This window comes from Phoca vitulina, unplaced genomic scaffold (assembly GCF_004348235.1).
Source record: "Phoca vitulina isolate PV1807 unplaced genomic scaffold, GSC_HSeal_1.0 scaffold7, whole genome shotgun sequence".
NCBI classification, from domain to species: domain Eukaryota; kingdom Metazoa; phylum Chordata; class Mammalia; order Carnivora; family Phocidae; genus Phoca; species Phoca vitulina.
Window position 1 is genome coordinate 44,723,193 of NW_022589710.1, and position 25,004 is coordinate 44,748,196.

The 25,004-nt window shown below is 43.1% G+C and overlaps 1 protein-coding gene across 4 annotated transcripts in view; it reads left to right on the top strand.

The window, feature by feature from the left end:
* LIN52 (lin-52 DREAM MuvB core complex component) overlaps positions 1 to 25,004 on the top strand; it is a 130,214-nt gene that overhangs the window by 97,445 nt on the left and 7,765 nt on the right. For 2 of the 4 annotated variants that reach the window (XM_032405563.1, XM_032405562.1), the window contains exon 6: positions 13,391 to 15,418. The exons of 1 other annotated variant lie outside the window; for it this stretch is intronic. In XM_032405563.1, coding sequence (XP_032261454.1) covers positions 13,391 to 13,446 — 56 coding nt within the window. In that variant the 3' untranslated portion in view covers positions 13,447 to 15,418. Of the gene's footprint in view, positions 1 to 9,951; positions 10,135 to 13,390; positions 15,419 to 25,004 lie in introns of those variants that run through there. One more of the 4 variants, XR_004299578.1, reaches the window with a different exon arrangement.

A 25,004-nucleotide genomic window follows, 5' to 3' on the forward strand; every position in this document is an offset into this window, starting at 1 on the left:
GAAGCAGACTCCCTGCCGAGCAGGGAGCCCGATGCGGGACTCGATCCAGGGACTCCGGGATCATGACCTGAGCCGAAGGCAGTCGCTCAACCAACTGAGCCACCCAGGCGCCCAAGATTTCATTTATTTTAGAGAGAGTGCAGGGGAAGGGGCAGAGAATCTCCCTCTACCCCTCCCCATGGGCACATGCCCACTCTCTCTTTCTTTCTCTCTAAAATAAATAAATTTAAAAAAATAAAATTAGTTTGTATGAATCAGGATCTCAGCCAGATCCCGAACACATTGTATTTGGTTCATATGAATCCTCAGTGTCTTAAGCTTCTGTATAACCACACTCCCTACTTCCTCCAAGTTTTTTTCCCCCATGCTGTTTAATTATTGAAGAACTGGGTTGTTTGTCCTGCAGGATTTCCCACATTTTATTTCCTTTTTTTCTTCTTTTTTTGCTTTCTTTTTTCAATCCTCTACTGCACATTTTAAATTTTGATGATTTTATCCTGGTGGTAGTGTTCCACATGTTCTTCTTTTCCCCCATATTTCCTAGAATCTGATAAAGTTAGAGAAGAAACTGAGTTTGGATTCAGTCTTTTTGGTAAGAATGCCTCGTAAGTGGTACTGTTTGCTTGCTACCACAGCTTCACCAGGAAGCACATCACCTCCATTTGTTCCAGTTTCAGTGAAGATCAGTGGATTTAGGTGGTATCAGTCTGATCCTTTTTATAATAATGATGATAATGATGGTGATTCTGATAAATCACTAACTATTTGGTTTTCCTGAAATACAGTCCAAATAGGAATGGCAGGGAAAATGCTAGATTTTCCCCTCCTTTTACTTATCAATTTTCAGAACATGAAATGAGTTGAAGTGATGAGGGCTTTTAAAAATTATTGTGGATGTTTATATTTGATGTGTTTCAATCTACTATAATTATTCTTTTTGACACTCAAAACTGTCCCACCTTTGGTGAGTGCATGCCCCTGCAGGCCGCCTCCTGTGTCATTTGACACGACCCTTGTGATTTTTGGTAATTGCTTGCTTTTGGCATGTCAAGTTAGCCATGGTTCAGGTACTTCCTCAGACTTCGAATCTCATTCATTTCTCTAAGGAACCCTGGTCCCTTTTAGTAGAAATCTAAGCACTAATGGTATTCACTGTTACTGGGCTGTCATTGCTTCTAGGCCTTTCCCATAGACAGTGTTGGTAAATAAGTTTTTGGTTTGGTTTGGTTTGGTTTTTGAAAAGAGAAAAGGAAATTATGTGCCTACCAGTATGCCCAGTTCAAATTAAAGATGTTAAAGGGTTTTTATTTAATGTATTTGATTTTATAATGATATCTCTTTTCTTTTAATGCTGAAAAGTTGTCTCCTAATAATTAACATAATTATTTGCTTTAACCCACAGTAAAACGTAAAACTAGCATCAAAAGAATTAACTACGGGGCGCCTGGGTGGCTCAGTTGGTTAAGCGACTGACTGCCTTCGGCTCGGGTCATGATCCTGGAGTCCCTGGATCGAGTCCCGCATCGGGCTCCCTGCTCAGCAGGGAGCCTGCTTCTCCCTCTGACCCTCCCCCCTCTCATGTGCTCTCTCTCTCTCATTCTCTCTGTCTCAAATAAATAAATAAAATCTTAAAAAAAAAAAAAAAAGAATTAACTACGTGTAACAAGACTGTTGGATGCAGTTTAAGATTTCTCTGCTTTTATATCCGTATGATATATACTTGGGATGTATAATCAGAATATCTTCTTTTTAAGATTTTATTTGTTTGAGACAGAGAGAGAGCGAGAAAGCACAAGCGGGGAGGAGGGTCAAAGGGAGAAGGAGAAGCAGACTCCCTGCTGAGCAGGGAACCCTGTGCGGAACTCGATCCCAGGACCCTGGGATCATGACCTGAGCCTAAGGCAGATGCTTAACCGACTGAGCCACCTAGGCGCCCCAATCAGAATGTCTTTTAAAATTAGTTAATTATACTGAAATTAAAATAAAATTAAATTTAAAAAAATAATAAAGTAAAATAATTTAAACTTTTGTACTCTGGTTATGCAAACTTTATGGATTCAAATTGTTTTGTTTATTTCAATTTTTAGAGATTGCCTTTTTCTAATTAATGAATTTTGTTTTCAGTATATAAAATATTTATATGGTGTCTTGAAGAAAAATGTATGAGGGGCGCCTGGGAGTCCAACTCTTGATTTTGGCTCAGGTCATGATCTTAGGATCATGAGATCGTGGGCCCCATGTTGTGCCCCATGCTGGGCATGGAGCCTGCTTAAGATTATCTCTCTGCCCCTCCCCACCTCTAAAAAAGAAAAGAAAAGAAAAACGTATAAAATAAGGTACATTCAAAGTGTCTACCTTCAATCTCTGTTTCTTCCCCCTCTTATTTCCATCCCTGAGGTATCCATTTTTATTAGTAAAAACTAATAGCAAACCTAATCCTTCCATAGTTTCTTTTGAAAATATAAGTAAATATGCATATATATTTTCCCCCTTCCCTAATTTTCCAGATAAGGTAACATGCGATGTACAGTCTTCTGCACCTTACTTTTTTTTTCACTTAACAATATGTCCTGAAGATCTCTCCATAACAATATGTAGGTAATTTTATTCCCTTTTATATAAAAAGCTGAAAATTACTCTATCAAAAGGAGTCCCCTCCATAAAGATAGATATTTGGGTTGTTTCCAATCCTCAGTTATTACAAATAGTTCTAAAATGAATGGAAATATGAATACCCTATTTAATACTTCTGCTGGTGTATCTTTAGGATTGTTTCCTAGAAGTGGGATTGCTGGGTCAGAGGGTAAAATGCGTATGTAGTTTTACTAGAACAAAAATTTCTTGCACACAATGTTTCAAGAATTGAAAAGGAAAGGGCGCCTGGGTGGCTCAGTCGGTTAAGCGTCTGCCTTCAGCTCGGGTCATGATCTCAGGGCCCTGGGATGGAGCACCATATCGGGCTCCCTGCTCAGTGGAGAGTCTGCTTGTCCCTCTCCCTCTGCCCCTCACCCCTACTTGTGCTCTCTCTCTTTTGCTCTACTCTCTCGCTCTCAAATAAATAAAATCTCGTTTAAAAAAAAGAATTGAAAAGGAAGCAGAGTTCCTTTTTCCTCATATATGAATGAACTATTTCAGTAGATATATAGTTGGCCACCTGCTGTGTGCCTGGCATTGTTCTAACTGATGGGGATACAGGAGGAAGTTCTACAGAACTTCATGGAGCATGAAGTTAAATAAACAAAGTTAATTGCAGATTTCGGTAAGTGCTATGAAGGAAGTAAATGGGTTGATATGAAAGAATAAGCTAAGAGGATTCACTTTGAATAGGGTAGTCAGGGAAAGCCTCTCTGAAAAGGTGACATTTGAGCTGAGACATGAAGGAAAAAGATGATCAATGTCGTCATTTATTGACTTCCCTACTATATGCCAGGCAGTATAAAGGATTTTCATACATTATTTTATTCCATAAACTCTGCGAAGTCTACTTTATAATGCCTGTTTTACAGATAAGAAAACTGATGCTCAGAAAAGTAAATTACTTGCTCAAAACCTTGAAACTTAGAAATAGGGGCTGGGATTTGGACCAAATCTAGGCCTAATTCCAAAGCCAGATAAGACAAACCCTTTTTCCTGTATTGCATTGCCTCTTACAAAGAAAGCGGTGAATACCAGTTAATGTAGTAAATGGTTTAATTTATTTATTACTGAATGATTATAATTTTAGAATACATATGCTCATTTTACTTGGGAATATTTGTTATATAAAAAATAGACCTTCTTGTCCAAGCTAAATAAAATTATTTCAATATCTTTTTATTGTTTTTGAGTTAGTAATGGTTCTATGTTTAAAATACCATAGCAAAAATATCACCCAGATATTTCTAACCTATTAAAATGATGCGTTTTCTGAGTATCCTTTTTATTTATTTCACAGATATTTGTTAAAATTTATATAAAAGGTACTTTAAAGTGTCTGTTTAGATTAACTTTAGTAAATGAAATAACCAAATTATTCAAGGTTCTATAAATAACCATAAAATTAATCTTAGGGGGAAATTTTTTTTTCTTATATCAGCACTTACTGAGTACTTAAATGTATTCTCTTAAGTATTGCAACAACTCAGGTCAGTAGTGATCCCTGTTTTATAGATGAAGGAACTGAGGCACAGAGAGGCTACATAATTTACTTGCAATCACCTTCTAATAAGTGATAGTTTTTAGACCTAAAGTTCAAATCCTACGCAGTCATTGGTTTTATATCTAAGTATTAAAAAGGTCATTTCAAACAATAAGGAAGTAGGAAACTATTATTATATTCTTCCTTGCCAGTGAGTTAAGTCCATATATTGTCCAGTGAACGATGCATGAAGATTCATAGACATTTTCTTTGGTGTCTTAAACTAGAACTAGTTTAGCAGTTAAAACCCAGATGCTAATTTTACAAACAAGGCCACTTCTAACAATATTAAAATAAAATAATATTATTTTCTGGTTTAAAGAAAAATTCTCCAGTAACTATAGGAATGCTGTGGCATGGAAACAGCCTCTTAAATCTCTATGCAAGTCATACACAAAGTGTTATTGCAATGAAAAAATAGTGGCGTGAATAATACCTGCTCACAGCCTGAGACACTTGATGTATCTTGGGCCTCAGTGTTTGTTGGATTTTGTAATTTCATGAGCAAGATTTGTATTTTTTTAAAGTTCTATATTTCTGTGTGTTCCACTTGACGTCAAATCTGTATTCTCAGATTGTAGGGTTCCATTAAAAAAAATAAATAATCTCAGCCTCTCCTCCCTCCACTCCCCCTCCCCCCCCACACTCATTTTGTATAATATGGTAATGATATCACCGTTGCAGTAATTACGGGTCATCTTCATTTCTTTCATCTCTGCCTGTTATGATGGCTTCATTCCTTTGACGGAAAAGATTTGGCTCTGGGTGCTATGATTATTTTGTTAAGCGTTATTCGAATAGACAGGAGTGAGAGAAATTAATCAATCCAAATGCAATTAGCATCATGTTTAACCCAGTGATGGACGTCTCAAGGTGAAACAGCTAGGGGAGTTTCATACATTATTATTCAATCCAATGGTTCTTATCTAAATTATAATCAAGAGAGGTTTTTATTGGCTTCTCAGTGTGAAGATGTAACTCTTTCCCTGCCCTGGGGGTCAAGAAGACTGGGCCTTCATCCTCTGTAGACTTTAGTTACGGCCAGCACCTTGAAGTGGGGATGTTCCAAGCAGGAAAGTTGTCTTAATGTCCAAGTCATTTGAAATTTATCTATACGGTGATCTCGGCCTGATTTTCCTGAGAGTGGAATATAGCCTATGGATAAATTACTCTAACTTGAGGCAAAATATTTTGTGTACTGATCAAGTCAGTTTGACTAGTTATTGTTTTCTTAACCTTACATGATAGATTTATTGCTTTACTCACTTTATAGATGAAGAAATTAAGACTGTGTGAAGTTACTAGCCCTTGGTCATAATAAATGTTTCACCACGATGTATTACTACTCATACCCTGAAGCATGAATGTTCTGCACAAATTTCTAAGTGTTTAGTAAAAGTTCTCACCCCAAGAGTATTCATCCATTGCTTTAATCTCATTGCCTTTCATTCAGTTGAGTTTTTACTCTTGCAAGGGGAACCAACCAAAACGATGAAGTGGGCCTCTGAAGCCCTATGAAAAGGATACAAAATACAAATAAGAACTTGATAGCTCTCATTCCTGAAGACACATCTTTGGGGTTTTTGTTGTTGTTGTTGTTGTTGTTGTTGTTTTGGTTTGGTTTTTTATTAGGGAGAGGGATGATAAAGACCGAATATTTGAAAATTAGTCTTGTTTTGCTCTTAAAAGAAGGCAGGGCAAGGAGAGTTGATGGAGGGACACAAGCTTTCACCTGAATACAACATTTTTCAAATGCCTGACAATTAAGATTCTTCTACTTCTGCTTTCAATCTTCAGGCATCATGGCTGACACTTGCCATATTTTATGTTCTTGCTTGATGTTTTATATTCTGAGAATAAATCTGTTGGCTGGATATTTCTGTCCTTTTTTTTTTCTTTTTTGTCATGAAAAGCCATTAAAATTATTTTCCATATTGGAACTGTCCAAATTTGTTTACCTGTACATGAGTCTTGGCTTTTCTTTCTTATATTACATCTTAGATAAAACATTCTCTAAAAATGGGCCTTATTGTGAATTGGGGGGGAATGTTTGATATAAAATTATCCTTCTCTAAATTCCCTGAAGGGAACACTGTTCTTAGCCACCCCACCCTTTTGGAAGAAAAAGTCCTGTTAGAGAGACAAGACACCCAATAGAAAGAGAATCTGGAAAGCGTGCACCAAAAAAAAGGCTTTTTAAGAACTCTCAGGATGAAGATTTTCATAGTCAGTGATAGTTTGGTCACAGATGTAGCATCCAGACTGTTCTTTCCTCAGATATATATTTCAGTCTCCTTTTTGAAATGTTTATGCCCAAAGAATTTTAGGCAAAAGCCTCAAAGCTATTTGCTTACCTTCAAATGCTACTTCTATATATTTTAGAGAAAAGTAAGATTTCTGCTAAAGACTCTTACTCGTGAACTCTCTCATGAGTTCTTTGAGAATGATTAGAAGACCTTATTACAACTACACCACCTTCTGAGGGCCACCAAGTGTCTAAATGAGGCTCTCTAGACCCCTCCTCATCCATGACACCCTACTCAGTTCATAGCACCTTCTGTTCTTGACAGTGGCCCCAGCACCAGCTGCTCTTGCATTAGAGGCATGAAAAAGTAAGTGCTTAGTCCTTGACTTGAATTATCGCTCACTTACTGGTACGTTTTGTGCGGCGGTCTGAACTGGAGCATGCGGAAGAATCCCAGTCTGGCAGGCTGCCCTGGAGCTGCTCTGCTGAACCCCGGCTCTCTGCCAGAGTGACCAAAAAACTTCCACGTTCCTGTGAGAGAGAACTCGGAATTATAAATCACATCGGTTTCCTTTTGTTCTCCTCTAACGCACCAAAATAACCTGTGAACAACTAGCTCCATCTCAGAGGCCACTTCTCATTTATTTGAATCTTCCCTAATATCTAGTACGTAGTCGGCACTTCGTGTGACTAACTTAACTATTCATTCTCCCCCTTCATGCCTCTCTCCTGCTTAGCACACCGTGATGACTAGGAGATCCCTCTTGTCATAGTTATTAGAATGCATTCAACGTTTCAAGGACCAAAAAAGTAATCTTTAAAAGCGTCGAAACCATAATTATAACAAATGGCATCATTTCTATGAAACTATCTTTCAATGAAGCTAACTCAGTAAATAGCTTCTTAGCGTACTGATTTAAACTAAACTAGGATTTTATGTGTTCCTCTTTGCTAGAAGAAGCTGCTGGTAGAGTTAAGGGAGGTGGCTGCCTCTAACTAAGACCCAACATTACTCCGGCAGGTGTGATTCTCCAGATTAGACGTGTCACACAGATGCAAGTCATTCCTGTTTCCTTTTGTTTTACATTTGAGATCTTTTAGAAAATAAATTGTTTGATCTCCTTTTGCCACTCCCCGGACTGCCTGTGTGCAGTCTCGGTGCGGACCCGGTACCTCTTTCGTGAAGTGGCAGCTAAGGAGTTCCAGGGCTCCCCTTGGCCAGCGAAAAACGCAAGGAAGGAAGAGGTCAAGACTAAGAACAATAGTCATATTAACCTGAAGCTGGCATGGCAGGATAGGTCTGTGGTGCGATTTAAGGCACTTAGTCAGCTAATGAAGGCCTCCTGTGCACGACAGGGTTTGTCAAGGAGGCAGTTCAGATACCAGTTTGATAGGCAGCCAAGTCACGAAAGAGATACACCTGCACAATTGGAAATAGAGTGTGAAGATAGTTAATGTGTTCCAGCAGCAGACAGGAAGTGTCTACTACAAAGGGAACCTGCAGTTTACTCCAAAACTCAGTTCCCACAGAGCATGGACCCATTCTCAGAAAACTGCAGTTTGGTTCCACTAGTCCTGACCGGTGCAGTATGGATTTCTCTCTTCTTTCATTTTTCCCTTCATCATTCCTTCATTGTACTTAAAGAAACTGGTGTATATACACAAGCATGTGGCCTTTTTTAAAAATGAAACGACCAATTCTCTGTTCTGGTCAACATCAAATGGGTATGGAATGGGATAAAATACTGGTTCAGTGAAAGTATCCCCTTTTCCCATTAGTGGCATGCTCATTCAGCTCTTATCTCGTATTCCAGTTACTTTGCTCTCACTGTTTAACAAAAAAACAAGAAAAAATCCTTGCGTACCTTGTTCATTTGGAGAATTCTAATGTTTTTCATTTATCATTGCAAAACCAAGGACAATTGTATAACTTTTTTGTACGTAGCTGTTACACGTAGGGCATTTTGTCTTTAAGTAGAAATAAATTGCTCTACAAGAAATGAATCCTACATAGTTTTCCCATCAAGTGTCTCTTTGCTTAAATAAACTTGTTTGAAATGAAAGAGAGAAAAAGATAGTTCTACAGTAGCTAGCGTTTACTAAATGCCTACGTGACTTTTATATTAATTCCACCTTGAACAAATGAGGGAACCAAGGGGTGCCCAGCTGGCTCAGTCAGTTGAGCACACAACTCCTGATCTCAGGGTTGTGAGTTTGAGCCCCACGTTGGGCATAGATCTTACTTAAAAAAATAATAATAATATAAAAGTGAGGTTGGTTGGTTGGTTGGTTGGTTTATTTATTTATTTATTTATTTTTAAGTGAGTTTTATTTAAAAAGAAAAAAAAAAGAGGAAACCAAAGCTCGGAAAGATGTCTCGGGTGACTTGCCTGCAGTGGTCCAGGGCCTGTGTAGGAGCTGGGGTGCAACCCTCCAAGCCTGTCTGATGCTCAAAGCCCTGCTCTTTTCACAGGGTTATGCTGTTTCCTTTGTTTCCTGCCATTCATATTAGAGTCTCCTAAAGACAGCCTGTTGTAACTTTTCTCCATCTCGCTAATGTTTTTAATTATGTTGAGGCACAGAAATATTTAAAGTAGTTTGCCTTGGAATTGAAAACCAAACATTATGAGTTTCTCCCATTTCATTAAAAAGTTACTTAATCTTTACATTGTTCTCTACATTAAAGCCGAGCAGAATTTTATCAGGCAATTGCCTCAAAGTTATAATCTGGAAAATCTTTCTATAATGAAACCCATATGTCATGGGCGAAAGGTGCAAAACCCTGGCAGAGAGGGTTGGTCTCGTGAGAGATTCTGCACCCAATCTCGTTAACCAGGGTGCCTCTGGTAATCCCTCATCCCCTCACTGGTGAGAAATCAATCTGTACCACTGAATCTTCTTCAACCAGCCACCAAGAAAATTTACTGCAGAGAAGGCAGTTTGGGGATAGTCATTGTGGAAAGGGAGCCAGAGACAAGGCTAACTGTAGATGGAGGAATTGGAGAATCTAAAGAAGAGATTGTATTAAACCACACACCACCTTCAGAGCAAGCAGGCCGGAGTCCTCCCTTCAGTCCTGACCTCTAAGTCGATCCAGGTATTTACAGCTGCCGTGAACCTGACGGCCCTAGGGAGACGATGCAGGGGTAATAGAAACTGCATAAACCTGGAAGTTGATTGTAGTTTATCCATTTGCTGTCTTTAAATGTGTACAAGTGGCCTCCTGTCCCACATTCTCGGCAGCAATTCACACGTTCACCCTACGCTGACAGTATGTATTGTGACTTACTCTGTCCACGGTCTGCAGTACATAGGAGGCCTGTACATCGTGACTTGACATGGAGGCCCTGCTTCTCATCTGCACACAGATACTGTGGTGGCTGATGACCAGTGGATCCCTCTTGGCATAATTATTAGAATGTGAGAGCAGCGTTGCCTTCCTGTTGAACCTTGTAATCCTAGAGGATTAATCCAGAATTAGAAAACAGTTAAGAAATTATATTGACTCTAGCAATCTTATCGTCTCTAGGATTGTCTTCTAACACACGGTGGAAAAAAAGAACCAGGAGAGAAGAGAGGAACTGGAAGTGTCAAGCCGGGGAGCGTGTAATCTTACCAGGGCCATTAATGCAAGAATTGTACCAAGCTGTAACTAGTGGGAAGAAGAAGGGATGGAACGAGGCAGGGGAGTAGAAATGTCTTCCTCTCCTCTGTAAGCAAGCCAGGCTCTTCCCTGGAGAGATTTGAAATCCTTGGTGGGACTTTTTTCATAAAATACATTTACACATAAAACCCTGCCGGAAGAGGTGTGTATGTGTGTGCGTGTGGGCGCGCGCACTCGTGTGTGTGTGTGTGTGCATGTGTGTGTAAGAGGAATACAGAATAGTAGCAGAAGGCTGTCTCCCTACTCCTAATGGGATTTTGTAGCAGCATGTGCGAGTTTGTTTCAGAAGTCAAAAATGAACAGATGTTGGTATAAATTACCTCTGTGTCTGATGTCTTGCAAATTAAAAGCGCGGTTGGCATCACTAAACAATTTCACTAGGTTTAGGGGGGTGCGGCTAGCAGGCGGCGAGTACTGTCGCAGGTCGGTAAGAATCTTCATGCTGCAGCAAAGCAGGAAGGCAAGGATAAAGAAATGAGGAATAAAATAAGGGGTATGTGAATTAATCAGAGATGTTAACATCTCTGATAACAAGCGAACAGGAGGGCTCGAGGTCCGAAGCTGCCCCTGACCCACAGCAGTTTCTCCGCGCACAAGGAGGGGTTGGTGCTTAGGATGTGATTTATAGGGCACAGCCCTCTTTTAGGGAGCACTCTGTCATGAATTCGTATATCTCCTATATGGGACTGGCGAGTAGGAAAACTTTCTCCCCTCCCACGTAGAAGATGAGGTCTTTGAATTACTTCTACTTTTACGGTGGTTTTCTGCAGCTCTGTGTGCTCAGATTAGGTTGAAGGGGGAGGAATGATTGAGTGGGGAAAGGGTTGTTAAAAAGGATTGGTTAAATTCAAGGAGAGCTTGCCACTGAGAGACTTTGGAAGAACTGTTTATTTTGCCTTTTAAATCCTTTTGATCCCTTGACTAGATTGGGTCTTTTTAAATTTTATGCCTTAAAATATTGGTCATTCTCCCATTTGGGGAAAAAAACAGTAAAGAATCGGGGGATGTGAAGGGAAGCAGGCAGAAGTAATTAGTAAGATCAATACAGTGCTCCAGGCCCAGGAGTTTTGGAGCAAGTCTCTGTTCTACCCAGCAGAGTTTTGGATTACCCACATCTGGTTTCCAAAGTACTTGCTTCTAGCCATGCTGCAGGATCATTTGATACTGTGTAAAACTCCTTCTTAATAGGCACGGGAGAGGAGGCAGGAAGCCCATCCAGTAGAAATAAATGATGAGACCCACTCTGGCCAAAAGTATAGGTCACCTGTAGGATAAGGCTGAGGGGAAAGCTTCCAAGGAATGGGATTTTTGAGGTTGCTAGCCTCCCTTCTTATCACAGTTCGTTCATTCATTCGCTCAGGAAATACCGAGTGCAGGAGAAGCTACTTACCCTCCTTTGAAAGGTGGTGTGTTAATGGTACCACTCCACCAAGCACGTTCATTGCTGAATAGCCAAGAGGAAAGCAGGGCAGGTGGCATTAATATGCTACTCATTTTGCAGATAAAGAAACAGGCTCAGAGATCTTGCCCAGCCCGAGGTGTCACCCCACCGCTAAGCGCTAGAGCTGGAACGTAAACTGAGTTCAGACCCTGTGTTATCTAAAAGCCCATGCCACCTCGCATGGGTGAGACGATACCTGTTTGGATTTCCTCTAGGGTAGTTAGTCCTACCTCTGTCTCTCCATTAGTCTGGCATTACTTTCATCAAAGGAAATTCTTTTTCTTGCCAAACAAGCAAGGTAAATTTAGAAAGAAAGAAAAAAAAAAAAAAACCCAGAATGCAGAGAATGAAGGCCATTAACTAGGGCCATTAATACGTCTTACTGTTTGTCTCTGGAAAGGAAGGCAATAAACATTATTGTGTTCCTGCTTGGAATACTTCTTTTGTATATTATCATTCGTCCAGCCAACATTTATTTAGCAGATACTACATCTAGTGCTGATGATAGAAAGAATAATGAAACAGTCTCTACCCTCAGTCCTTACCCTTTAGGGCAGGAAGACATTTATATAAACAAATAATTGCACGTCTTACTGGAACTTTGTCTGTGTAGGGTTTGGTGCAGATCCACCAAGGAAAGGAATGGTCAGTTTGATTTGAGCCCGGGTGGGGTTTTGGGCACATGAGGCAGCACTTAGCACTGGAGCTTCCATTCCTAGTTAATGGGATTTCCTTTCCCTTTGTTGGAGCTCCAGAATTTGTGAGAGATGAGGAGTACAGGGACTGCAGGTACCGGAAGCTTTCCGGTGGTTACAGAGTTTGTATTGTTATAGTTCTCTGTTGTACAAATAAACCAGGAACTGCTAGGGAGGGGGCGTGGAGCCCACTCATCTCCCACCATCTCTGGACTTGAGTCAAGCTGCAAGGAGGCGAGGGCACAGGTCCTTCTCATGCTGCAGGTGCCTTGAGACTTCTGGCCTCCAGCACCGACCACTGGGAACTTTGAGCACTGTGAAATCTATTTAAGAGATCCGGAAAGATGATTTTGTGATGAGGATGAAGGGGGTGTTATAATTCACCCATTTTCTGAGGACTTGCTTGACGGAGCTAAAACAGCGGGCTTCTAGAGTGGCCCTTGTAATTGAGAAATGTTTTACTTTCATTTTGGAGCCTCATATGTAGGAAAGTAGCTGTATAAACCCTCTTGTAACTACAGCATTCAAAGATTGATGGTGCTGAAAGTCAGAGAAAGACACATAAACCTTGCCTGGCTATATTAAATATCTAAGGACTGACAATGCCAAGAGAGAGAAGACCAAAGCTCTATAAACCCTACTTTATTACACCATCCACAGATGAACTGCACTGAGGGAATATAAACCGTGTTATATTACAGCATCCAGGGACTTCCACTGCTGAGAGATGGGGTAAATGATCTCTAATTTTGATTTGAGATTATAAATGTCCAGAGACCAACAACCCAGAGAAGACTCTAATCTTGGTTGGATTATAGTCTCCAAGAGCAAACCCCCTGACATAGTGAACATGAGTATTAGGTTATGTTCTTGAGAGAGAGGGGTTTGGGGGGAATTCCCTGGGCATTTTTTTAAGGGGGGAATGATAGTCTTCCCCAGTTGGCCTATGCCTTATAGCAGTTGCCAACTTCAGAACAGCTTTGTACAGTTTTCGTTGTCAGTGGTGATTTGTTTTTCCCTCTTTTTGGAGGTTAGTGGTGATTAAATCTGTTCTGGTAGTAACTTGTTTTTACAATTTAAATCAGTTTGCATTATTAAATTATATTTTCCTGAGATCTCTTTTGCAGATTGTGGGTTTTCATTGATCTTCCATTTGCTGTGATTCCAGCCAGAGAGATGACACGGGGAAAATTTCTCAACATTCTGGAGAAACCCAAGAAGTAGCAGCAGCTGCTTGTGGACAGGATGTCCTGGGGGACTGGAACCGTGCTCCCCTCCCAGTGCAGCTCTGGCAATGTGCAACTCTCCGCTTCCTGGTGAGAGGCCGGAGGGTGCACCTCCAGGACTGACCCTCTCCCCTGCTCCTGGCACTCTGCACCTCTGAGGACCTTTGGCGGCAAGAGAGGAATCTGCTCTATCGATTCTCTACAGAAGGATCAGTGCAGTTATTCAGTCAGCTTCCGGACTTTGACCATCTCAGCCTTGGATATGGGTAACCCCAGAGGGCACATCATTCTTAAAGGTCAAAGTCCTGCTCTCTCATTTCAGAAAGTGATTCAGGAGTCCCAGGACCTTACAGTTGGTTTGATTCGGTGATGGCAAAGTCAGTTGTGGCACGTTGATTAGACGGGTTCTTTTGACTTGTACGTGATATCTTAGGAAGTATTTATGGTGCGAGGAGACCAGAGACCAATGAGATTCTGAAACAGACCAGGCAGCCTGACCTGTGAACTCTCCAATATATATTGGGTTCCAAGAATCCCCAGCTGGAGAAGCCAGAATCTTCTTGAAATATACACCTGCTTTAAAAATTCTGTACCTTTCACAATAGTCCCATTCCCCAGTGCCTTTCATTCCCCACCATCAGTTCTGATTCCAGGAAAAGGGGATCCCTCCTGGGATTAGCTAGTGAAAGGCCCATCATGCAAGGTTACATTGGATTCTAGACCTCAAGACCAAGTTAAAGATGAAAGAAAGGACTTTTGAGTTCCAGTAATCTGTTACAGATCCACACAAGAAAGTCAGTATGGCCTAAAAGGTAGGAGAAGGAGATTGTTTACAGGAGTTCCCATTTGATTAAAAACGAGAAACTCTAATTGACCTGAAAGGAATGTGCTGTGGAATGGTGGCAATGTTTTGCCCCCCTTGTCCCGTCTCATAGCACATAGCAGATATTTTCACCAAAGCACACGAGTGTGCACGAGGAAAAAAAGAATTTCCTGACTTAAAGACAATTCTTATGGAGCTCTTTGCCAGTTAGCTGTCCCTGTGTTAAAACCTGAAAACCTAACCCATGCGTAAAATTGATTACACATGTTCTCCATATTTTGTCTCGTAAGCCAGCCCCCAGCCTCTGTAATGTTTTGAGAAGTACCTGAGGCCATGAGGCTTCCTAACCTTCATGCAAAGAACATCCACGTGGCAGTTGTCTGATGGTATTTGGATACAAGGAAAGTTGTGGTTAAACTATTGGTCCTGAGTGTCTGTGCGAGGGTGCAGCCCTATTCAGTTTAATAGCTGGTCTATTAACCATTTCTGACATTTGTGCCTTGTTTCCCATGCTAGAATTAATGTTGGGTTTTTCTCTCATTTTTGCCATCCATGCAATTTTACATATTGATAAGGGGAAAAGTTGAACACAAGTCACAAAGGATGGGTAAGTGAGAAAGAAAAGATTCTGCCTGGATGCGATATAGAAATTTAGGCTGGAGAGGCATAGATTTTAAGTTAAGCTTATTATTGACATTCCTTTTTCTCTAAATACGGTTGGAGTGGGAGGGGAAGAGAGGGCAAAAAAAGAATGCCATAACGTCAAATTTTTCCTTTACTCTGTTTTTGAGAGTTGATGACATCAGGCACTTTTAAGTGTTTGGGGAAATTGAGAAATACATGGAGAATATGAAGATGCCTCCCCAAAACCAACTCAGGTCTGTAACCCAAGGCTATGTAGTTGGTTTTCCGGTCTGCTTTGGCCTTTCTTTTATTGTCATCTTATTCACCAGCACTTAATGTAAGTAGATGTTTTAGAATTGCGATATTTATTGGTTTCGTATTTGTCATCCTTAGAAATGTTAATGATGTATTTTTATATTGATAATATAAATGGATGTGTAATGTGTGTGTACTTCAGTGTGTTAGAGGACTGTGCTTTGTATATGATGGTTTCTGTGTCGTCATAATAAATAAGTCCCTTTTATAGGAGAGTTTTTCTTTTCCTCAAAGGGCCAAGTTGCATAAAGCATTCATCAGAAAGTACAACTATAATGATAAATAACCTGCTGTTTTCCCCTTAATATCATAGTGGGTGGTGTGAGGCTTTATGACCATCTACTACTTGGTCTCCCAGCTTCCAGTCTGTTCTACCGGCCATCCAAGCTCATTACTGCTCAATTCCCTAAAGTATTACTTAAAAACGTTTAATACCTCCTTGTGTCTAATAATAAAGTCTGGGTCTCTTATCCTGGCATTTAAAACTCTCTGCATGTAATCCTAATCACCCCTCCTCTCCAATATGTGAAGTCTCTGTTCCAGTTAATCTGAACAATTCCCATTTCCTCACTTGAGTGCCTTTGCTCATGCCATTGAGTTCCTAGAAAGTCTCTTTTGCACATATCAAACCTACCCTTCCTACAAACCCCTGGTGAACCAGCTGGAAACAGTCTTTCTCCCTGCATTACTACAACATTTACGTATCCCATCCTTACTATTCTTACCAACTCCGCCTTATATTTAAGTGTTCCAAGTGCATCTCTTCTTGTCCCACTGAGTTGTAAGCTCTTCAAGGTTACAGCTCTCTCCTACACATCTAGTTACTCTTCTGTGTCTTCTTTGAGCTGGAAGGGTCCATACCTGCTTGCAGACTTCCAGTTAAATATGGTGGATTGAAAACAAATGTTTCTCTGCCACCTACTAAAATCCTTAGTGTGGGGTGCCTGGGTGGCTCAGTCGTTAAGCGTCTGCCTTCGGCTCAGGTCATGATCCCAGGATCCTGGGATCGAGCCCCGCATCGGGCTCCCTGCTCCATGGGAAGCCTGCTTCTCCCTCTCCCACTCCCCCTGCTTGTGTTCCCTCTCTCACTGTCTCTCTCTGTCAAATAAATAAATAAAATCTTTAAAAAAATTAAAATAAAATAAAATAAAATCCTTAGTGTGACTTCCTTTTCGCCTCTGCTCAAGAACTAGAGAAGAGCAAGTATTTGTACTATCACTGTCCCCCCGTTGATAGTTTACCTGCCCTCGAGCAGAGCATCATGCCCTTTCAGAGAAACATTCCATGTGAGGAAAGCAAATTGCTTGGCATCATTGGCTCATCATTGATTTCCAAGAAAACAACTGGGTGGGCAGTAGATCTCTGTGACCTGGAAAAGCACGGCCGGCCGGCTGCCTCGGCAGGGACAGAGTCGTGACTGCGCTGCTCTAAATCTTGAGAGATTATTTTTCCGATAAATAATTATGTATTATTTGCCCACAGGTTTCTCTTGCCTTTCCCTTTGCCATTCTGAATGCCTTCCTTGCGGAAACAACTGTTGGCTAAGAGGAATAGCACCGGGGCTTTGGAGGCACGTTTGCAAATTCTTAGTCAAGTCTTTTCTCACCAGCAGTCTTGTTGCTTCTTGCTCACTTCAGTCTCTCAGATTCTTGCTTTGGCCTCTGCTGATTTGCTCGGCCTTCCTTCCATTGTCAGGGCACTAAAAGTTCACAGGCTATTAACTGTATTAATAGCAAGATGCCATTGTTAATTTTTCTGTATCTTTTGGTGACCCACTTATCATATTTTTTAAATGGACACTTGGGAAGTGCTGCTTGTTTGTGGTCCTCTAGCTAACTGTAGCTCCTCTATCTTCTGGGCCATGGAAATGGAGCTGGTAAGTCAGTCCATTGCCTCTTTGGTTTCAGAAGGGTGTTTGGACTTCCACAGGAGCTTTGTGATGAAACCAAGAAATTTCCTTTCCAGTGGGATGCTCTGGTCCCTTCTGTTTCCTCCAGGATTAAGGCCTCACAGAAAAGAGAAACAGGCAGAACAGGAGGGGAGGACATGGGCTGGTGGGCCAAGGTGGATGGTCCCAGGGGTCAGACGACATGATTTCTTACCAGCTTTCAACTTCTACACAAAATCCATGTCCAACCATTTGGTTAAGTTCTCCAGTTTGTGTTTTCCTCATCTTGTGCCAGCCAGACGGCCCCTACATGGGCTTCTCTTTCCCCAGAGAGCCTTATAGCCCCCACCCCAAACAGTAGCCTCTCCCAAGTCTGTAAGTTCTGACTGGCCTCTAACTGACTGCTCCTCTCTATCTAGGCTTTTTGGCACTTTGGGGTTGGGTCCCCGCCTATGCCGAAAGAGGCCACCAGCCTTCCCACTCTGACCCACACACTTTTTCTTCATGAGCTTCAGGTGGCACCAGGTGCAACCGTGAGGCTCATGGTTGGCGCCGGTGCTGCAGAGCTTGTTAATTAGCACATGAACACCCCAGTGCTCCGTTCGCCAGCGCGGGCATTCGGAACCTTCCCCTCCTGTGGGCCCCTTCCTCCTAATGAGAGCTGGAAGAAGGGCCCTCACAACACACTGCCTCAGAATAATATTCCGCTTTGTCCCCACCAGTAACCAGGGCTGACAGGATCACTCTGTCCATTTCTCTTCTAATTAGCACAATTCCAGCATGGCCTGAGCCAGCAAATGGAGAAAAGCGATCAAAAGCGATCGGACAACCGTACCGAGTCACAAACACAAAGAGGGCCATTCCCTGTAATTAGGTGAGACAACTCCTCAGTCTTTTCTCGGCTGGAGTTTGCTGCTAAGACTCTTGCTGTTTGGGTCCCAGCAACACAAGTTACATGTCTCCCTGGGACACTAATAAGCCCCAAATTGTCTTCCGCTTCACACAACTCTCACCAGAGGACAAGTGCCCAGGGGAAGGGGGGACACAGTGAGGGGACAGGGTGTCTAAACAGCGAAGCAGCTGTGGCAATGTCTCCCCCACTCCTAAAGGCAGACATTGGGGCTGTGGGCAGAGAAGGACGAGGCCGTTGGTTTGGGAGAACAGCTCCGGGTGCAGCCTGGTCCCATTGCCTGGGCTGCCGTCTGAAGCACTAAGAATTGGGCACCTCGGGAGAGACCCACTCCCTGCTATTTGCCTCGCCCCGTTCATTCGCCAGTTGTCCCCTTTGGGTCTCCTCATCCCTTCTCCCACGTGTCCACGCTGGTGGCATCGTGGGCAGCTACAAGTGTGGCACCATCCTTGGACCTGCACTGAAGCCCCTACAACCGCAGTCAGTGAGCTCGAGCCTAGCTAACGTGCAGCACACACGTGTGAATTCTGCGCTCGGAGAGCTCAGGACCCGGAAGGGGGCTCTCACTTCCAGCACCCATCAGCTCTGGGTCTCTGGCTCTCCCACAAGCCTTGCTTACTATCCCCATTCTCTCTCCTGGAAGATCCCTGTTTTTTTTAAACAGAAAAGTGGCCCATCAACAGCCACACTCCCATGTGGCTCAGAGGTTGGCCACTTAATAAACAGAAACTGCTCCCCCAGGATTGCAGCCCATTACAGGGATTACTAGGGGTGATACAGCCATGAACTTGGTCATAGCCAGGGACAAAGGAATGCAGGGGAGAGTGGCATTTGGAATCTCAGTTAAAATCAAGCTCTGAGCTGAGTTGGACTCACACATATTTTTATCTTATCCTGGTCTCTGCTTTCTGTTTTGATCTGTACCTGATGCTTCTGGCCAATATCTGCTGATTCTTTTCCCTTAGAATATGGAATTTCAAATAAAATATAATTCCACAAATACTACAAATAAATTGGTATTTTCTACCAAGTTTGAAAACTTAAAATTGAAAATGACTTCCAATACCAGAAAACAATTATCTGGACTCCAAGGAGCCAGAAAGCTCAAGTAATAAGAGTTGCTTTGTTGTTTTTCCATCATCCCTATCTGAGACACACAGAGGTAACAATAGGATTTGACTTTTTAAATAACTTTTGGGAGATGTCAAAGAATCTGATCCAAATTTGTTCAGTCTCTTACAGTTTCTTTGGTTATAAACAGATTAGGATAGTACCTGGCACAATATAAGTGCTTAATAAGAATTTGTTGGAAGAACTGCACCATGATACTCAGTGTTCATAGCTTTCTTGCTAGTCTAAGTTAAGAGCATGGATCTTGAAAGAGAGGCAGGGTGTGGTCATGAATTCACTTCTCTCTGAACCACAGTGTCCTTGGAACCTTTTCTACTTTAAAATGGCAGGCAGGGAGCGCCTGGGTGGCTTAGTTAAGCATCTGACTCTTGATTTCAACTCAGGTCATGATCTCAAGGTTGTGAGATCAAGCCCCAAATCGGGCTCTGCACTGGGCATGGAGCCTGCTTAAGATTCTCCCTCTCCCTCTCCTCCTGCCCCCCCCCCCCTCAAAAAAGAAAAAAAAAAAAAAAGGCAGGCAAGCATCATGGATAAGGGCATAGACCCTTCCGTCAGATTGCCTGGGTCCAAATCCTGTTTTTACCATCTACTAACCATGTGACCATAAGTAAATTGCTTCATCTGTCTGTGCCTTAGTCTGCCCATTTATGGAGTGGGTCCAATAGTAGCATCTAACTCCTAGGGTCATTGTAGAGATTAAATTAGTACTTGCAAGTATTTAGAACAGCACATGGCCTATCTTACCCATTATATGAGTGCTTGATGGATTTATCTTTAAAAATGGATTCAATGCATTGTTTAATTACTATACTCACATTTGTTAAAAATTCATAATTCTTACAGGGAAAATATAGTAACTTTTGGTTACCTAGAACAGTTGAAATGGGTGAAGCAGAGAACCCATTTCTCTCACTCTTCCAGAGAGCTGACATTTACTGGGCACTCCTGCCCCCCTCCTTCCAGCCTCTGGGGCAGCTTCTGCTCGTATGGACGTTCAGCAAATATCACGGCTGACTCTGCAGACGGTGGCATTGAAGACTGTTTGTTACTCATGAACAAGGGAAGGAGAGGTGTTCTTTGTGACAGCGGCAGGTTTCTGAGCTGATACTGAGCTTGGCATGAGCCTCAACTCATTGTGCTTCACTAGTCTTGATGGTCCTCACATTTGCTGAGCATCCATACTATTCCAGTCACTGCACAGGAATGCACTTCCCTGTTTTGCTGTGTCCTCCGCCCCTCCCCACCTCACCCCTCCCCCAATCCTTCCATCCTTCTTCCAGATGCTCCCTTTCCAGGCCTGAGCAGGATTCACTTGGGCCTGGACTCCCCCCGTAGCAGCCTCCTCCCGGCTTTGCCGTCTCTAGGAGCCCATGGAGAACAGCCTGGCCTGCCTCTGCAGCCCGGGGCCTCAGGGTCAAGCAGGGCTGAAGGTCACATCCCAGGGCTTTCCGGGATGCGGCCAAGCCCCAGGAGCTGAGCGGGCCCGAGCCAGCGGCTTCACACAAAGGAGCAGCCGAAAAGAGGTTGGAAAAGTCAGTGACTTTCGGCTGATTGGGAATGAGAAGCATTGGCTGCAGCTACCAGCAAAGCCCTGGGTAGGGCCACGAGGGTTGTGCAGGGGTCAGAACCATAAATGGTCTCTGAGGAATGGAGAAAGCAAGCTCCTGAGAACCTCTTCCTTGGCCTCCTCCTCCCCTCCATTTGTCTCTGCTGTCTCTGCCTCCACCTTTTTTTTTTTTTTTTTTTGAGAGAGAGAGAATGGGGAGAAGGAGGGGCAGAGGGAGAGGCAGAGAGAATCCCAAGCAGGCTCCACCCTCAGTGCAGAGCCCCACGCAGGGCCCGATCTCACAACCCTGAGATCATGACCTGAGCCGAAATCAAAAGTCAGATGCTTGACCGACTGAGCTGCCCAGGCGCCCCTGTCTCCACTTTCTTATTGGCGGACCCTCATCCCTTGCTTTTCTCACAGTGCCGCTTTCCCCAAGCCAACTGACCCAAAGGTCCTTCGTACCCAGAACTATTGATTAAATAATGGTACATTCACAGAGTGAACTATTATGCAGCCAGTTAGTAGGTTTGCAAAAGTTATATCATGGAAGAAATGGTTTGTCATGATAAGCGAAAATAAAATAGCAAGATGTAAAATTATAAATACGACATAATATCCAATATGGGGGGGAGGGGATTGTAAGGAAATAGACCAAGGTATTAACAGTACTTGCTGTCTCTTTGGAGGATTGTGGGAAATTTTGGGGTTTTTTTCCTACATTTTCCAAACTCTCCACAGAAGCACGTGTTGCATTCATAACATGGGGGGAAGCCTCTGGAGCTGAGTATACAGGTATATGGGGCTTAAAATGCCCTATCTGCCCAGCCTAGTACCATGCACGTGTGCGTGCGCACACAGAGTTCACCGGTGACATCTGTTTATGGTAATGAGATTTGTTCTTGTGTACGAACGTGTCTATCAACCTGTAAACCTCTAAGTATTTACTGAGCATCCAGCCCTGTCGTAGACCCTACTCCATCCCCCGTAGTGCCCTAAGCACACTCCGTCCCAGGGCCCAGCCCTCCTCACAGGCCACAGAGCCTTTGCTCAGGAACAGAAAAATGTTCTCTCAGTACATGTGCAGTCAGTGTTGTGAAATAGCTCTTTTTCCTCAGTCCATCCCCACACAGAACAATATATGTCACCTAATTTTACTGTCGACTCCTAAGGCTGAATTTCCCCAGCTCTGGGGCATGCGAAACATTACTTCAGACGTGCTGGTGAGAGTTTCCTTCGCTGCTTTCTTCCTGCTCATTTTCCCTTCCCAACTGAGAGAGAAGGGGAAGAAAAAAAAAAAAAAAAAGAGGAACTCGGAGTCGGGGGTAGGCAGGTCAGGGCAGCCTGGAGTGATGCTGCTCTGTTTTCATCCCAGAGCGCCAGACAGAGGCGCTACACCCTCAGGAAAGGACATGAGGTGCCTTCTGTGCAAGTTGGGATCTGAGGGACACAAGGGGCACGTGGGAGGCGGGGAACACATGTATATACAGTCGGGGTCCCTGCGAGATGGGAAGCAGAGCCACGGAACTGATAAAGAAGGGATGAGAGCATCAGGGGCTGGGTCACATGAAAATCATGCAGAAGAATGAACTTCGTCCTCAAGAAATGGCTCGTCCACCCCGGGCCCCGGCACCTGGAATATACTGGCCCAGGCATCTGACTAGGCCTTGGAGGGCCCTAAGGAGCCTTGCTCCTCATTTCCCTTCAACAGAAATAGATGTCATGATGAGTAAGAAAAATGCTGTGCCTGAGACGCCCGCTCCCTCCTCCAGGTCACCAGTATGTGTCCTTGTCCATCCTGTTTCCCAGAGAGGTGCTCCTTTCTGCCCAGCTCGGGATAGCGAAACAAAGGGAAAATACCAGCCACGCGCAGCCCTGAATCCTGCCTGACTGTTAGGGGCTTTCAGCCTGGAGAGCTGGGGCGGCCACATCCGGTCAGCCCTCCCGGAGGAGAGAGGAACACGCCAGAACAGAGAGCCGAAGCGATTGTTACAACATGAGGATTGCAGGGCAGGCGGCACCTCACAATATCACCAAAGATTGATGCAAATTGGTTTGGTTCTGACCCTGTCACGCCAGGAAGGATAATGATTCCAGCCGCGCGGGGCCCGGGAGGGGGCACGTGGTGGGGGCTGTGAGGATGGGTGTCTCACTACGCATCTTCATTAATGATCTGAAAGACACGGGTAAACAGCATGCTAATGAAACCTGCAGATGATTGGTGTCCCAAACCCCAGAGAGGACAGAGAAATAGCACCGCGAGGCCCAGAGAGCTTAGAAATATGGGCAGGAGATTGTCAAATGAGGTTCGTCTTAGGAAAATGAAAGTCGACGTGTCAGGCAGGAATGATGAAGGTGCCTCTGGGTGGAGGCCGGTGAACCTGGAAAGCAGAGATGGGTGACGGGGCAGGGGGTTGAGTGAAGGGATAAGGTCTGGGGTGTGGTGAGGGAAACAGAGGAGCTGGCCTTGAGGACCCAGGGGACAGATCCCCTTGTACGAATATTCCTGGCAGACCTGACTGCAGCCAGAAGACTGGAGCCGGGCTATGGGGCCAGGCAGGTTGCTGTGGCCCCTGGTGGCCTGTGTTAGCCCGGGCTCCTGGGCAAGGCTGGACTCTGACTTCACAGCCCCAAGCTGTGCCTATTTGTATTCAAGCCATTGAGGCTAAAAATGGCATTCTGACCTGAAGGACAAAGATGAAATAAGCCAAAACACATTTTTAAAAATGTTGCCCCAAATTATTGGGAATAGGCTATTCAAGAGTAGGGGAGGGGCACCTGGCTGGCTCAGTCAGTAAGAGCGTGCGACTCTTGATCTTGGGGTTGTGAGTTTGAGCCCCATGTTGGGTGTAGAGATTATTAAGAAAAAAAAAAAAAAGGAGTTGGGGAAAGAAAAATTTCCCCCACCTTCAGTGGTTTCCCATTAGGTAAACACTGCTTGGAAGTATAATTCATTTGCATTAAGGGTACAAATATTAAGTGAACAGCTCAGTGAATTTTTTAAGCAAATCGCTTAACCTCACCAAGCCCTGATTTCCTTGTCTAAAATGGGTACAACAGCAGTACACATCTCATAGCTGTATTGTGAGGATTAAATGAGATAGAATATGTAAGCCCCCTAGGACATAATGTACACTATGTGGGTGATTATTATTACTATTTATTACCCTCTAATTTTATTCCCTAAGCTTTACTCCCAACCCTCCAAGTAAATGATAAACTTTTTGTAGTCGGGGACTATCTTAAAATTCTTTTTCAATGTATAGATGCTGAATAAATCCTTGTTTGATACGTTGGTAATGCCAGAATTCCCTTTTAATATGAATAATTTTGTTCTTACCCTACTCAGATCTACTTTCAATGAAATCTTTCTTTAAGATGAAACAAAGCCAAGAAAGAAAGAAACAAGGGGCGCCTGGGTGGCTCAGTCGGTTAAGCGTCCAACTCTTGATTTCAGCCCAGATCTTGATCGGGGGTTGTGAGTTCAAGCCCCATGTTGGGCTCCATGCTGGGCACGGAGCCTACTTAAGACAAACAGACAAACCCAAATAGAATGCTGATATCACAGAGGTTTTTTTCAGACAGAACATTCCCCATGAGATTGGAATGAAATCTTAAGCCAAAGGAAAGGAATGTGGCTTTTGAGTCCAATCCAGGTCTGAGTTAGGGTGACTAACCATCCAGTTTGCTTGGGACTTGGGGGTTACCCAGGGCAAGGGACAGTCCTGCTAATGGGAGAGTTGGTCACTCTAGTTTGGATCCAAGCTCTGCTACTTCATAGTTTTCTGGCTTCGGATAGTATTCCTGGCCTTGTTGAAATTGGTTTTCTCTTCAGTCAAGCGGATTGTTGGAAGGATCACATGAGATGCTGTTTGATAGTTTAGCGATGTGTTTGACACATAATAAATGCTCAGTGACTATTGACATAAACTGTCAGATTCCATGTAAGTAAAGTTTGAAAACAGGCACAAACTAGTTTATGATGACAGAAGTCAGAATAGTGGTTACCCTTGTCAGAGACCAACTAGGAAGGACCTTGAGGGGGACTTCTGCAGGGATAGAAATGTTCAAGACGCAAATACTGAGCTTTATCATCTCTGTGAAGCCAACAGGATATTTGGGTTACCAAAAACATTCTTCTGTACGCTGTTGGTTATGTAAATAAAGGCAGAAAGAGAGAGAACTTAAAAGAAACTTAATTTCCATGAGGTGAATTAAATAAACAAGAATCTGCAGAGAACTTCAGTTGTTCTTGCTTCTTCCTTATACCCGCTCCACCCTGCAAAACGAAAGCTTCTGTTTTGCTGTGCTCAGCTGTC